This window comes from Carassius auratus, chromosome 36 (genome assembly GCF_003368295.1).
Source record: "Carassius auratus strain Wakin chromosome 36, ASM336829v1, whole genome shotgun sequence".
NCBI classification, from domain to species: Eukaryota; Metazoa; Chordata; class Actinopteri; order Cypriniformes; family Cyprinidae; genus Carassius; species Carassius auratus.
Window position 1 is genome coordinate 6756097 of NC_039278.1, and position 14680 is coordinate 6770776.

Genomic DNA, 14680 nt, shown 5'->3' on the forward strand with positions numbered 1-14680 from the left:
TTTTATATCAGGTTAATAGTGTTTTAAATCCCTTAATCCAACTCCTAAAAATAACCCTTACTGAAACCTGTGCAAAACACTTTTGATTTAAATAGAAACTTGATTTGGTTGTAAAGTCACTACAGTAGTCGATAATCAAAAGGTTTCATTAAGTTAGTGAGGATATTTTGGACATCACAAGTTAAACTTGTACACAAAATAAGATTATATTTCATTTAAAATGAATAAAATTTTAGTGCACATCATCAGAAGGAACAGAAACATGGTTCTCCTTTCATGAAATGAGCTGTAAGAGACCAGGAGTGCAAGTGACAGTTTAGTTTTCTTAGCACCTCCTCTCTTGTTACATAACCCCTCCCTCCTTCTGCTGTCTGCTCCCATCTGTAGATTCTACTCTCCTCCTCCCGCAGGCTGGATTTCATATGATCCACTTGCCCTAGACCTTAGGTCTGGTCTGAATAGAGAGACACGGCCACTGGTGCTGCTGCAGAGGAAGTGCACAACTAAAGCTAAAGCCTAAAGACGCACAGAGAGCGATTCAGAGAGCGAGAGACGGGGGAGATGAGCTGTAGAGTCCAGTCTTGCTCTTGGACGGCACACTGACTGAAGCTGCTATTAGTTTTACAGCTGTGCATCTCTGTCACTCTGGAGTCATGAGCTCAAAGGGGACGGACCGCCACAACAAACGTCTGCCGTGTGAGTATTTCACCTTTAGTTGAATTATTTTTGATAATCGTCTTAAACGTGTCCTCACAACACAATTAACAGAAGAATCATTGTGTAATTAAAGAATAGGAATAAGAAACACCGGGGCTAGTTGTCACATTGTTACCCTAGTGAATATTTCTCATTGTTTGTTTATTTTTGATTGCCATTTTTAAAAGATACGAACCTAAAAGTCTTGACAGCTATTGAACATTTCCATCTTCACTGCCCAGTAAGTTTTCTCACTGTTATTAAACACATCCACCTGTTATAGTAGTGATTATGAAGCAAACTTCACAACACTACATTTTGTACTACATTATGAAACCACCATACACACACACACACACACACACACACACACACACATATATATATATATACACATGCATACATACATACATTCTGCTCCAGAAATTGCAGAAACAATTTAAACAAAAGGCAGAAACTTAAATATAAACACATGCATGTACGTATTTAAGAAAAATATGTTATGTTTATATATTAACTAGATTTATATATAATATAAATATATAGACGTAAATAAATGTAAATATTTTCCACATATACTTTATGTGTGTATTTAAATATACATATAATATATACAGTACACACTTATATATTATGTAAAATTGCGATTAATCATTTGACAGCACTAATATTTATATATAAAAAAAATTATTGAACACCTGTGATAGCTTAACTTGATCTGACATTTGTGACATAGCTGATTTTAGTTATTTTTTAAGATATGCTGATATTTGAGTTTAAGTTTGATGGAATTTCTGAAAAACAAAAACAAAAACAACAACAAACATTTAAATAGGCAGATTGACTTGATGAACCTGCCAAAGCTTAGAGAGCAAAGACTTACTTGGTTCTAGATTTGTTGAGTGCACCCTGACTGAAATCCCTCTAAATGGGATTATCTTTCTGCCATTTTTAGCAGATGGACTGTGAGTACAATCCAAGTTCCCACACTCACTGGTCACACACACACACACACAGGTGCGCACACACACACACACACACACGCTCAGAGGTTGGGACTGGAAATTAGATTGGCCACCGGAGAATTTTCCACACTTTCAATTTTGCTCACATAATAAGTAAAATGTCCATGTCTGTCAAAGAGATTTGGGAGATCTGCACCCCAGATGTTTAAGATGAAGTCATTAAAGTTTTGTTGAATTGTACTTGCTTGTCTAAGAATTTGCTGATTGTCTCAGCTTCTGTGTATAATGATCATTAAAATAATGTTTCTGATTTGCCCAAAGGCCACACAGTAAAATGAAATGAAGTTTTGGGACTAAATAAAATTAAACATGAATAATACAGTCCAATCAATTAGTTTTTTTGTTTTTTTCCTTTTTCTGTTAACTTTTTCTTAAACCTTTTCTTTAATTTTACTGTTTATTATCACATCTTTTACATTTTATGAAGCCGTACTGGGATATTTGCTGAAATCGTTGAATGTTGTAAAGCCCTTAAATAGAAATTGTAAGGTTATAACATTCATCAGTTCATAGTCCAATGTAAAAAAGATGCGGAAATCCAGAAATTCAAATAGCTGCAGATAACATGCAAAATGGGGGAAATTTCACTGAAGTTACTAGGAAGCATTTCATCTTCTTACTTTAGGAGTTTCGATGACATCTGAGAAAAAGAGAACATTTATTTTGGTGGACAGAACATGTTATCTAGTTCTCTTCTCCCTTTTTCATACTTTCCTCATGACTCATTATGATGTCATTGATCTTGAGGAAGCTACTAGAAATTCCTCTCAGTTTGTTCCATTCACATTGTTCTTTGTGGTGCTTTATTGTGAACCTTAGTTTCTCTGGAAACACAACAGCTGAATTTAGGGTGGCCTTATTAAAGATGCTGAATTAAATGCGTCTAGGAAGTTAGTGTGTGTGAATGACTTCATTGTCAGATTGCTGGAGAGGCTTGGGATGCTTCTGGGTTTTGTTTCCTTCTTTCTAAAACTTGCATACCCACACATTCCACACACACACACACACACACACACACACACACACACACACACACACACACACACACACGCACACACACACACACACAAATAACTCCCACTATTAATAATTCAGTTAGTTTATGAAACCACAGATATGTATGCAGATTTGACACAGGGGATTTCTGTTTTATACAGTAACTATTCATGTTTTTGTTATATTATCAGACTTTCAGAAATATGCTGTGGTAATATTTAGATGCTTAAATGTAATTAGTTGTATTATTTACACAATTATAATAAAATTAAAGGCATGCCAAACAGGACTGAAACAAAGAGCCAAAGTTAACAGATGGTTCCACTGTGAAGTTATTATTTTTATTTAAACTGTGATAATATCAACATATTTCTTCTTCTTCTTTAAGAAGAATATAATGTTTTAAAAGGCGAAAACAGGAAAAACAGCTAATAGTACAAAACATCACAAATATCCTTAAATCCATCAATGATACTTACTGATGTTTGTGCTGTTGTTTTTATGTAATAACAATATGCCACAAATGTACACAGCAATATATTTTGTATACAACATTTTCGTTTTGAGAAAGTTTATGGACTATATAAATATACTATATATTAAAAATGTATTTACATTTTAATACATTTCCAGCTTTTCCTGTTTGAAGATACATAGTACACGGGGACAACTTGCAGCACCCATTTAAAACAGAGTCATAATATATTTACAATTCATATGTACGTTTATTTAAATGTATTATTGTGGTTAAAGGAAGTTATCGAACATATTTAAAAACTGTGCATTAACACTGAATATTTTATTAAAGGTTACATTTTTCGTGCTTTTTTTTTAAGCTTTGATTGTGTTTACAGTGTGCAATATAACATGTGTTCATGTTTCGCGTCACGTGTAAAAAAACACAGTATTCACACAATTCACTTATCTGTATACCGCTGTTTTCACTGTCATAAAAACGGGCTGATGATTTCCTTGTTCTATAAAGTCCCTCCTTCAGAAATACGTAACGAGTTGTGATTGGGCCAGCGGTTCCTGTGTTGTGATTCGACAGCAGCTGAGGGCAGTTTTGAGAAGCAAGTGGGCAGGATTTGTTTTGAAAACCTGGCAATCCTGATCTGAACGCATGTGCTGGAGATGTACTTCTAATCACAGAATGCCTTTACTGACGAGATGCGCATGAAAATCGCATTCGATTTTTTTTGCACAGCCCTAACATCTAGTTAACAAAGCTAAACAGCATTGCCCTTTGTCTAATAAGTTACAGAAACTGTTAAATGCACCAACTTGAATAATAAAACACACTTACCAGTTGTGCTCCATAAACAACGCCTTCTCCAGACAAAGAGGGAACTGCTCCATCTTTCAAGAATAATCTTTGTGCGAATCAAAGATTAAGCTGATTGAGATTGAGGAAGCTGTCCTCAGCAAAATAAGCTGCACATAGTTTTACATGTGGATTATAGTTTTCGGGAACCGAGTTAAACATAAATTGTAACCATTGATCTCTAAGTACACGTCCCTGGGAAGCCCAAACAAAGATGATTGGAGACCGAGATTAAAATAACAGTGTTTCAACGACATGGCGACAAACCCAAACGCAACTCTTCCTCCTCTCCGTCGGAGCGAAACAAGACCACGCCCCCTTTTTGTGTATTCCTGTGGGCAGAGTTTAGTCAAAAAATGGTTCTAGTGACGTCATTACTGCAGGAAGTAGAGGGATGTAGTCAAAGTCCTTTTAGGCAAGTCGTGTCACTTGGCCACCATTTTGGCAATGCCTCCTGGCAGCTATTTCAGACTAACAAGACCAGGCTCCTATCTAAATGAATGGGCAGAGAGTCAGAACTGCAATTTCACTGGGACATAAAAACTGCATGTATAGAAACAGAAGTAAAATATGTTAAAAATCGCTTTACTTTTCCTACGCATGTGCAAGGGTTCTATCCAGAATGCCGGTGTCTTTTACTTAGAATGTAAGGTAACATATTTGTGGTTGATATAAATGCTTTAACTGGTAGTCCTCAACTGTTTGAGGTGCCTTCGCGTTATCACCCTCTTCTATGTGGATTCCATCTGATCTTGCACACACCACAACTTGCTGTTGCCAAATCATCTCTGCTGTTGCAAAACCTCAACTGTGCTCTTACGTCAGTGGAACCAGACGATAGGCTTAAATTTTTCCCGGCTTGACTGTTAAAAGCGGATGATTGGCTTTCCAGCTGGAGGGGCGGGACATGTGCATATAACCGCCATTTTTGCCGTTTTGGGTTTTCCTTATATAGTTGTTGAGGGTTGAGGAAGTGGCATGTTTCTTATAAATGTCTCTGATGTAGTCCAAACTGGTCGAACACTGATATGATAATAGCCTTAGATCAGCTGTTTTCCATGTAAGACACATAAGTGGGCCTATAATATTTGCTTTGTATTTCATCTGTATTATTACTTGTTGAATAAATGTATTCATTGTTGTTATATATAGATTCTTTATTTACCCCATGGAGTTTTGTGGCTATGTTTTTAGCATTAAGGCTAACATACTTATGGTTGCAAATTCTTTATAGTTGACAAATAAAGGAGAAAGTCGAAGGGTGTCTGTTATAGTGAGTTTATCATTTCTAATGGGTTTTCTTAAAACCTGTTGAAAAAAACTGTGATATAGTTTCAAAAACTGTTGTGTAAAATCAATGCTAAGAGCAATGACAAAAACATTTGTTCACCATAGCGGATCTTCATTTTTGTTGCTGTTCTGTTATGTCAAAGACACTTGAAGAACAATGACACTCAATCAGTTTACACAAGTTAACCCTTAATAAAGCTTGTGATTACAGCTGAATACCACATCCTTCATCTAAGGTCTTCATTCAATTTGGTTAGAAATGGGTTAGAAATCCCAATATCTTTCCAAACCTCCAGAATGGCCATTTTCGATCCAAAGTTACCATACTTGTTGTCAAAAGTGTATAAACACATTCTTCAGTGGGAGTAACCAGTATCTGCATGTAAGGTATGGTTTCTTAGTAAATCAGGCTTTTGCGCTTTAGTCCCTGAGGTTTAACACATGCACTTTTAACTTTTAACTCAAACTGAGCTCAGATGGATGTTGTGGACTGGTTTAAGTTGTTATTTAGTCTGCAATGCTTCTGAAAGTCACCTGCAATGCTTCTGAAAGAAAAATGGTTTGGGTGAGATGCCTGGAAGATGCTGATGTGTGGTTTAGGAATTTCTCCTGTGGTAAGTAATTAAACAAACCTATGACTATTTAAACAATCTGAACACATTCCTGTGAATGAGAGGCCACGGTCTGTTAAAATCAAGACCTACATGATAGGTTTATTTGTGTCTGAAATCATTGGGACAGTTGGCATGAGTCTGAGAGGGCCTGTATGGATGCTGTGCCTTTTCTAGTACCCTGCTGGATCATGATCCCAGAATGCTTTAGTGTGAGAGCCACTGTGACAAAGTAAGCAGGGGGTAGGCTGGAAACAGAGCTTTGCCTTGTATGGAGGGAATGACAAATCAGTACTTACAGACAATCTGCCTTTCTTCTGCTTTGATCTAACAAGTCTTACTCACCCCTTCTGGCGTAACTGCTGTGTGAATGGACAACACAGTCTGAAAAAGGGTGATGCGAGAAAGAAATATGAGGCTGTGAGAGCATGAGAAAAATAGTGTGATATCATCCTCATGTGGTTGTTTACTCGCCTTATGAATGATCATTTTGGATGATTTGGGGAAGGGTCAGAAAGCCTCATGATGGAGTCATTCAATTGAAATCAATCACTGATTCAGTCCTATTAAAAACCCTGACTGATCAATTATGGAACATAATTTAACATATTTTCACAATACAATTCTTCTTTTCAATACCATCACACCATGTTCATTCACTTAGGTCAGAGTAGAGCTGGTGCCCTAAATGGGTCTGGCTTCTCCCAAGTTTTTTTTTTTTTTTTTTTTCATTGTCTCCTGATGGTGTCAGACTTGCTTAGCTGGGGTCTGAAAAACACTTTTAAGGTATGTTCACCCAAAAAATGAAAATTACCCTATAATTTAATCACCCTCAAACCATCCTAGGTCTAAATGACTTTCTTCTTTCAGATGAATAGAATCGGAGTTACATTTAAAAATGTCCTGGCTCTTCCGTGCTTTACAATGGCAGTGAATGGGTGATATTCAATAGTCCAATATAGGTTAAACTGCATCCATCCATCATAAAAAGGTGCCCCACATGGCTCCAGGGATTAATAAAGGCCTTCTAATGCGAATTGATAAATTTTTGCAAGAAAAATATCCATATTTAAAACTTAAAAAAATACGTAATCTTTAGCTTCCACTAACTGTCGTACGAGCATACATGAGACAGTGGCATTATACATGAATGTATATGATGTCATACAGGGTCATACTCGTAAATATGTTTCCGAAACCTGTCCGCCCACTCTGAAGCCATGCTACAGGCAGCTCTTGATGAAGTAGACTAGGACATGTTCCTAGCAAGTTCCTCTAACGGAGGAACTCATTAAGCTTTGTAAACACACTAACCGAACAAGCCATGGATACTCGTCAGGGAACATGACCGAGTACAAAACATTGTGCTATTATCTCGGAAGTGCAGTAAAACCTGCCAAACACCGATACAGGGAACGCATAAAGCCCTTTCACACATACAGACTTTTCTGGAAAATTACCGGTAAATTACCGTAAAGAGATCATGTGTGAAAAGGATCTTTAAAAAAAATACCTGTAAATTAATTCTGGCAATTTACTGGTTTGAGAAATTGTAACATTACCAGTAAATAGCTGGAATTCTGCTGTGTGTGAACGCAGAAGGAAAATTACCAGTATGAGCATGTACAAGTTCAGAACGCGGTGACGTAAGAAGTTTACTCCAGGCCAATCATAACAATGTGATGCATTCACGCACTGTTTATGAAAATAAAAGAAATGTTATCCGACTGGAGCGACAGTGAAATTAAAGTGCTTCTCCTTATTCGGGCGGATGAAGAAATTTGTTGTCATCTGAGGGGAACTGTAAATGATGCAGTAGAGTATGATAGGAGACTTTTGGTTTGCCTGCCACTCACGTGAAGATGTTCAGCCCATCTTTTTTCACCCTTCTCCCAAAACAGCTTATACTCACTGATATATAGATCAGTGCCTATACTACTGTTCCAGCTATTAAAAGAGTATGGAGAATTAAAAATATAATGGAGCATTTTTTGGTCATTAAATAGGCCTATAAGTATTTTTTTTAAGTAACTACCAAGCCGCCAGCACTGAGAGTGAGCTTATCATAGCCTATGTTCGATCAGTTAAGCCTTCTCAAATCATCACAACTTAACTACTAATCCAAATATATAATACAGTTAAAAAATGTAACAATGTTTTAACGTTAAACCCAGAAAAATGTCCTCTATATCCAATATGTTGTGCAGAGAGTGCAAGATAAAGCATGCATTTTGGGACAAAAAGGTGCCAGTGCAATCATAAAATAAAATAAAGAAATATTAAATACAGAAAACAAACTTGATACGTTTTCTGCCATCTCGTCTTATCTTGAAAAGGAGTGCTTACAAAAATGAACCGAAACTCGAAATGAAATACATGCCTCACATACATGATAAATATATCTTTAGAAAGCTTTAAATGACTACTTAAACGAAATAAAACAAATCAACTCTTTCATTATAATCATAATACGTATACACTGTAAACCCTAATGTTGCCTTGACTTAAAAAATCAAGTAATGTTGACTAAACATTACTTAAAATTTTGCATTTTGGTCCTGTCACTTAAAAATATGAGTTAATTTAACTAATTTACCTTCAAAATGCATAAACTTAAGATTGCAAGTGTTGTGAGCTCAAAATCATGAGTAATCCTTTCGAAAAACTCAACGTCACTCTGTTCTTCCTTTAATGTGATTGGCCATTGGAGAAATTCTGCCTAGCAACAAGAGAACAAAAGCACTGATTGGTGGGTTACAAAATTCGTCCTTTTGGTCTGTTTGGTTGCTGAACTACAATTCAAGAGGAAGTTTTTCTTTGTGTACTATGTTCGGTGACTAAAATTATGTAGATATAAAGTTGTTTTGCATGATTTCTTCTGGTGAAATATGTTAATTTAAATCCTTGTGGTACGTGATTTTGAGATGATTATTGAAATTACAACTTAAGTATTTGATGAAGTGGCCCAATCGTTTTCCTTTGAGCGAAAGAACATGACAGCTAAAGTTACTGCTTAACTCGTTAGATCGAAAACCCTAATAAGTTGAATGAACTAAATTGATTGAGTAAACTCATTGCCTCAATTTAATTGAGTAAAGGAGTCCCCCAAAACTTACATATTTAAGTTTATTTAACTTGACGGTTTTGTAGAAAACCCTAATAAGTTGAATGAACTAAATTGATTGAGTAAACTCGTTGCCTCAATTTAATTGCGTAATGGAGTCTCCCAAAACTTACATTTTTAAGTTTATTTAACTTGACGGTTTTGTAGATTGTACTTAAATCACTCAGTTCACCAAACTTGATGCTAATTTAATGTACTTAAACAATTATGTTCACTTAACTTGGTACTAATTTCAAGTGTACTTATATATTTAAGTTAACTCAACATGTAAATTTAACTGAAAATTATGTTCTTATTTTTGACAGCAGACTGAAGTAAAACAAATAACAGCATATTTACACTTTGACCTTTTGACAAACTGTCACAATATTTATGAAAATACAGTAAACCCTATACTGCACTGTAAAAAAAAAAAAAAAAAAAAAGTATTTTTATGTCTTTGCAGACATTGAAAAGACATCCACTGAGGAGAGAATGTTTTTATGACGTCTTTTTTTAATGTTTTTTTATGTCTTCTGTACATCCGATATAGATGTTCACATATCCTCCTTACAAGGTTCTGTGACTTTATTTCTGTCAGACATCTAGAGAAGCTGTTATTGAGAATTAATAGAGGTTTAAATGTGCATACTTGATTCATTTGAAGTCACCATTGTGGTGGAAAATGTTTGGTTTAGTTGGGATCTTGGTCCAGATACTCCTTATGTTCGCTTGTCTTTTGCTGCTATAACAGTATATTTTAAAATGCTGTTTTTGTGGCGAAGAAAGACAAAGTTTAAAAGAGCTCAGGTGTTATCAGCTCTTTGTTGGTGTAAGCTTGTCTTTTGCTGCTGTAACTTGTGTGTTGTAAAACACTGTTACTGTGGCAAAGAGAGTTGAGATCTAACATACACATATCTTGCTTGTAATGGTGACTTATTATAGTAAAATAAAATATTTTGCTGCAACTATGGATATACTTTTATGGATATAAACTTTGTAGATAAAACAATGTACTTACTTTTAGAAAACCGATCATGTCGTCACAAACAGACATCAAGATTTTGGATATGCATCACATCAATGGTGACAATCAGAACAGAAAAAGGCTGGAAAATAAGGAGGAGTTTGTGCTATGGAGCTCTTTTGTTTGTCACCATTATTGTGGTGCATATGCTACATCTAGAAGTCTGTGTGTGTGAAAACTTGATTGATTCTTTTACTCAAATTATTTCAAAAGCATTCATTTCGTCCATCTTTAAAATAAGTATTTTACTCCTGGTGCCTGTTAAAAATATCAAACAAAACCTATTTTATGATCTCAAATAAGTATTATGTGATGACTTTCTCATCAACAAAAAACATCAAATAACACCTGAGCTCATTTAAATTTGTCTTTTTTCACCACAAAAACAGCGTTTTAAAATACACCAATAGAGCAAGAGACAAATTAACACAAGAAGTAACTGGACCAAGATCCCAACTAAACCAAACACTTTCCACCACAATGGTGACTTCAAATGAATCAAGTATCAACATTTAAACCTCTGAGGGATTTAGGTAGTCTACAAAACCGTCAAGTTAAATAAACTTAAATATGTAAGTTTTGGGAGATTCCATTACTCAATTAAATTGAGGCAACAAGTTTACTCAATAAATTTAGTTCAGTCAACTTATTAGGGTTTTCAGTGTAGATGCATTTATCTCTAAAGGCCCGTCTAATGAGGAGATGGCGAGTCAGGCAACTGCGGGCTTAATGCTCAGTTCCGATTTTTTGCAAGGCCGTTCACATTTCCAATTAAATGCGACCTTTTGTGATCTCCTGTGTGAATGTGAAATGACCCAGAAGTGACCTGCATGCGCAGAAGAGTACTCAATGGTGAACGACGTCACTTGTTGTTTGCGGAAGTAGCTAACGTTAAACATGGATGTCAACAACAGTGTAGTCAACAGCGGAGCTCTTTTTGCAATATTAAAGTTATTTTCCCAACGGAGCCAGCACAATTAAAATATTCTCGTTTTAAGAAGAAAATTAAAAAGAAGGAGGAGAGCAAGGTTTTTGGCCATGGAGTTTTGTGGAGCAGTGTTAGCATCGTCAGTACAGAGAAACGTGTGGTTGTGGAGTCGCAGCCAGGAGTGGTGAGATACTGATGTGAGTGGCTCTTCTCGTTCCCACCTACTTCAATGCAGAATTATGACGTTTGTAGCGTATCAATGACGCACGGGTCGGATACATGTGTCCTGGCTGTCAGATGGATGTTGCATTTCAAAAGATCGGATACTTATCGGATTCAGGACCACATACCCAAGTGGCCTGGGTCACATTTGAAAAGATCGGATCTGTGTCGTTCAGACTGTCATGAAAAGATCAGATACAGGTCACATAGGGGCAAAAAAATCGGAATTGGGTCGTTTCAACCTGCAGTGTGAATGTAGCCACAGATTTAGAAAACACTAGTTTATTAGTAAATAATTCAAATATCTCCTTACTATTTCCCCCTGTCCCATTTATGGTAATTACTTTTGCTGGTGCTTTGCGCCATCTTTTGAACGCATTTGAACACAGAACTGTTCATCTGCGCTGAAGGCACATAGACTATTTGATATTAATTTGTATCAACATACTCTACATTTGTGAATGCACCTTTTCTGCAATGTCGCACATCCAAATTTCACAAAATTGGCCAGCTCCCGACAGCATCAGGTGTTTTATTAATGGTTAGTATAAATATTTATTTAATTCAATGAATGTAATAAATTAGATATCATAATATTTAGGCTACAATAGTCCATTATAAAGCTGGTTTGTTTGTATCGATGACATAATATGTAAATGGTATGCGTGAAGGCCGTGAATCTTGAACTTGAATCATAGTGTGGCCCAGTGAAAAAAAAGGTTGAGAACCACTGCCCTAGACAGTAACTTGAATTCAGAGGAACCCCAAACTAGCATCTCCGAGAACGTGTGTGATAAAGCACGTCATGTCAGTCGGCCGACCCTGACTTAGGCACCAACTTTTTTAAGCTGCAGGTAGCTGCCTTCAGTTGTTAGCGACAACATACAACATTTTATTCTCCAATAGTTCAGTATTTTGGTTTGTGATCATCTATTACGATGTCTCTGTAGCAAAAGCAGTTGCATGAATGCTAAAGTTTGAAACAAAAATGCAACATCAACAAAAACACTGACCACATTTACCCCTTCTTGTTTACAAATATAAGCGCAGAATTGTATTTGTCACAGAATTTACCAGTATTTTGGAAAGGATGTGTGAACAGCGCATTTTTTTATTTACCGGTAAAGTCATTCTGGTAATTTTATGGCAATTACTGTGTGAAAGGAGCTATAAAGTCACATTTCCAGCTAAATGACTCCCGAAGCATGTGGCAAGGACTAAGATCCATCTGTGCCTTTGGAAACAAATCCACTGCAGCTGTGAGAGCAGACCCGGCACTGGCTGATGAATTAAACTCTTTCTACAGCCCCTTTGAATGCAACTGAGGCAGGGCAAGTCTGCCGATCAGGGCGTCAGGAAGCAGCAGTGGCAGCGATAATCATGTGATCACCGTGTTGGAAGACTAGGTTCGGAGTGAGTGAACATAAGGAAAGCAGCAGGTCCTGATGGGATTTTCTTGCCGTGTTCTGAGGTCCTGTGCAGATCAGCTCACTGATTTGTTTACATCTATTTTTAAGGAGTCCCTTGCTACCTCGGTGGTTCCCACCTCCTTTAAAAATCTGTCATCATCCCTGTGCCTAAGAACAATAAACCCTCTTGCCTGAATGAATATCGTCCAGTTGCCCTCATGTCAACACTCATGAAGGTCTTTGAGAAACTTACAAAAAAACAACTTCTCCATACCTGATACTTTGAACCCTCAGTTTGCCTATCGCCCCAACAGATCTACTGAAGATGCCATCGCTCACATCCTGCACTCTTCCCTCAAGCACATTGACGGCAGCAATGGGAACTATGTAAGGCTGCTATTCATCAAATATAGCTCAGCTTTCAATACAAGCCTGAATTCTTCACTCTGCAAGTGGATTCTTGATTTCATCAAAGGTAGACCTCAAGTGGTGAAAGTATGCCAGTTCACCTCCCAACTCCATCACCCTGAACGTAAGAGTCCCACAGGGCTGTGTCCTTAGTCCCCTGCTTTACTCTCTCTACACATGACTTTGTGTCTTCCCACAGCTCCATATCTATTATCAAATTTGCTGATGATACTGTGGATCTGGGCCTTATTTTCAAAAACAATGAAGCATACTTGGATGAGGTAGAGAAAATCACATTATGGTGCAGGACAATTGTCTTTCTATAATTGTAAGTAAAACTGAAGAGCTGATTGTGGACTTCAGCAAGAGACATCAGTGTCCCTATACTCCTCTTATGATCAGCGGGACCCCTGTGGAGAGGGTGAGCAGCTTCAAGTACCTTGGTGTAAACATCTCCGAGGACCTGACTTAGACTTCACACATCCAAACACAGCTTAATAAAGCCAGGCAAAAGCTGTACCATCTGCGACAGCTGAGGAAATTCAGGGTCTCACCAGCAATCCTGAAAACTTTCTATTCAGAGGCTATAGAAAGTGTATTGACTGTATACAATATCAGTGTATATCAGTGTATATCAGTGTGGTATAGTAATAGCTCCAGTCAAGACTACAAAGCCCTGCAGAGAGTTGTGGGCTTAGCTCTCCCCTCTCTGCAGGACATCTACCTCAAATGCTGCAAAAGCAGAGCTGTTAAAATCATCAAGGACTCCATCCACCCCAGTAACCATCTTTTCATTTTGCTGCCATCTGGTAAGCGCTTCCGCAGCCTGATGGCAAAAACCAAGAGACTTAGGAGGAGTTTCTTCTCCCAGGTCATCAGGCTCCTAAACTCAAACTCCTAACTTCTACGTGACCTCACTTAATTATCAGTAAGATACTTAATATTCTGACATTGTCACTAGCACACAGCATTTTCTATAAATTTTTTATTTTTATTTACTTTTTTACTACCTCTATTGCTGCTATGTAAATACCCTGTACAACCTTTTGCACGTTCTTTTCTTGTACATCTCTGCTCATAATATTAAAGGGGGGGGTGAAATGCTATTTCATGCATACTGAGTTTTTTACACTGTTAAAGAGTTGGATTCCCTTGCTTAACATGGACAAAGTTTCAAAAATTAAGTTGTACGTTTAAAGGAGTATTTTTGTTCCCAAAATACTCCTTCCGGTTTGTCACAAGTTTCGGAAAGTTTTTTTTCGAGTATGGCTCTGTGTGACGTTAGATGGAGCGGAATTTCCTTATATGGGTGCTAAGGGCACGTCTGCCGGAAGAGCGCGCTCTCCCGTATAGCACAGCACTCAGAGCACAACAGACTTCACTGATCAGAGCGAGAGATTCGCAAAATGTCACAAAAGAAGTGTGTTTTTGGTTGCCAGGGCAAGACAACCCTGCACAGATTACCAAAAAAAAAAAAACAGCATTAAGGGACCAGTCGATGGAGTTTATTTTTATAGAGCATCAACAGAGTTGTGCAAGTGTTTGTGCTTGTTCCCTGCATTTCAAAGATGCTTTTTTTTACAAACAAGGCCCAGTTTGACGACGGATTTGCGTATCGTTTATTTCTTAAGGATGATGAAA

At 37.1% G+C, this 14680-nt stretch overlaps 1 protein-coding gene across 1 annotated transcript in view; it reads left to right on the forward strand.

Moving 5' to 3' along the window:
• Positions 1-398: 398 nt before the first annotated feature.
• Positions 399-14680, forward strand: part of LOC113055090 (dysbindin-like) — a 34268-nt gene continuing 19986 nt past the window's right edge. The window contains exon 1 of the mRNA XM_026221062.1: positions 399-696. Within this exon, the coding sequence (XP_026076847.1) occupies positions 654-696 (43 nt within the window). The 5' untranslated portion in view covers positions 399-653. The remainder of the gene's footprint in view (positions 697-14680) is intronic.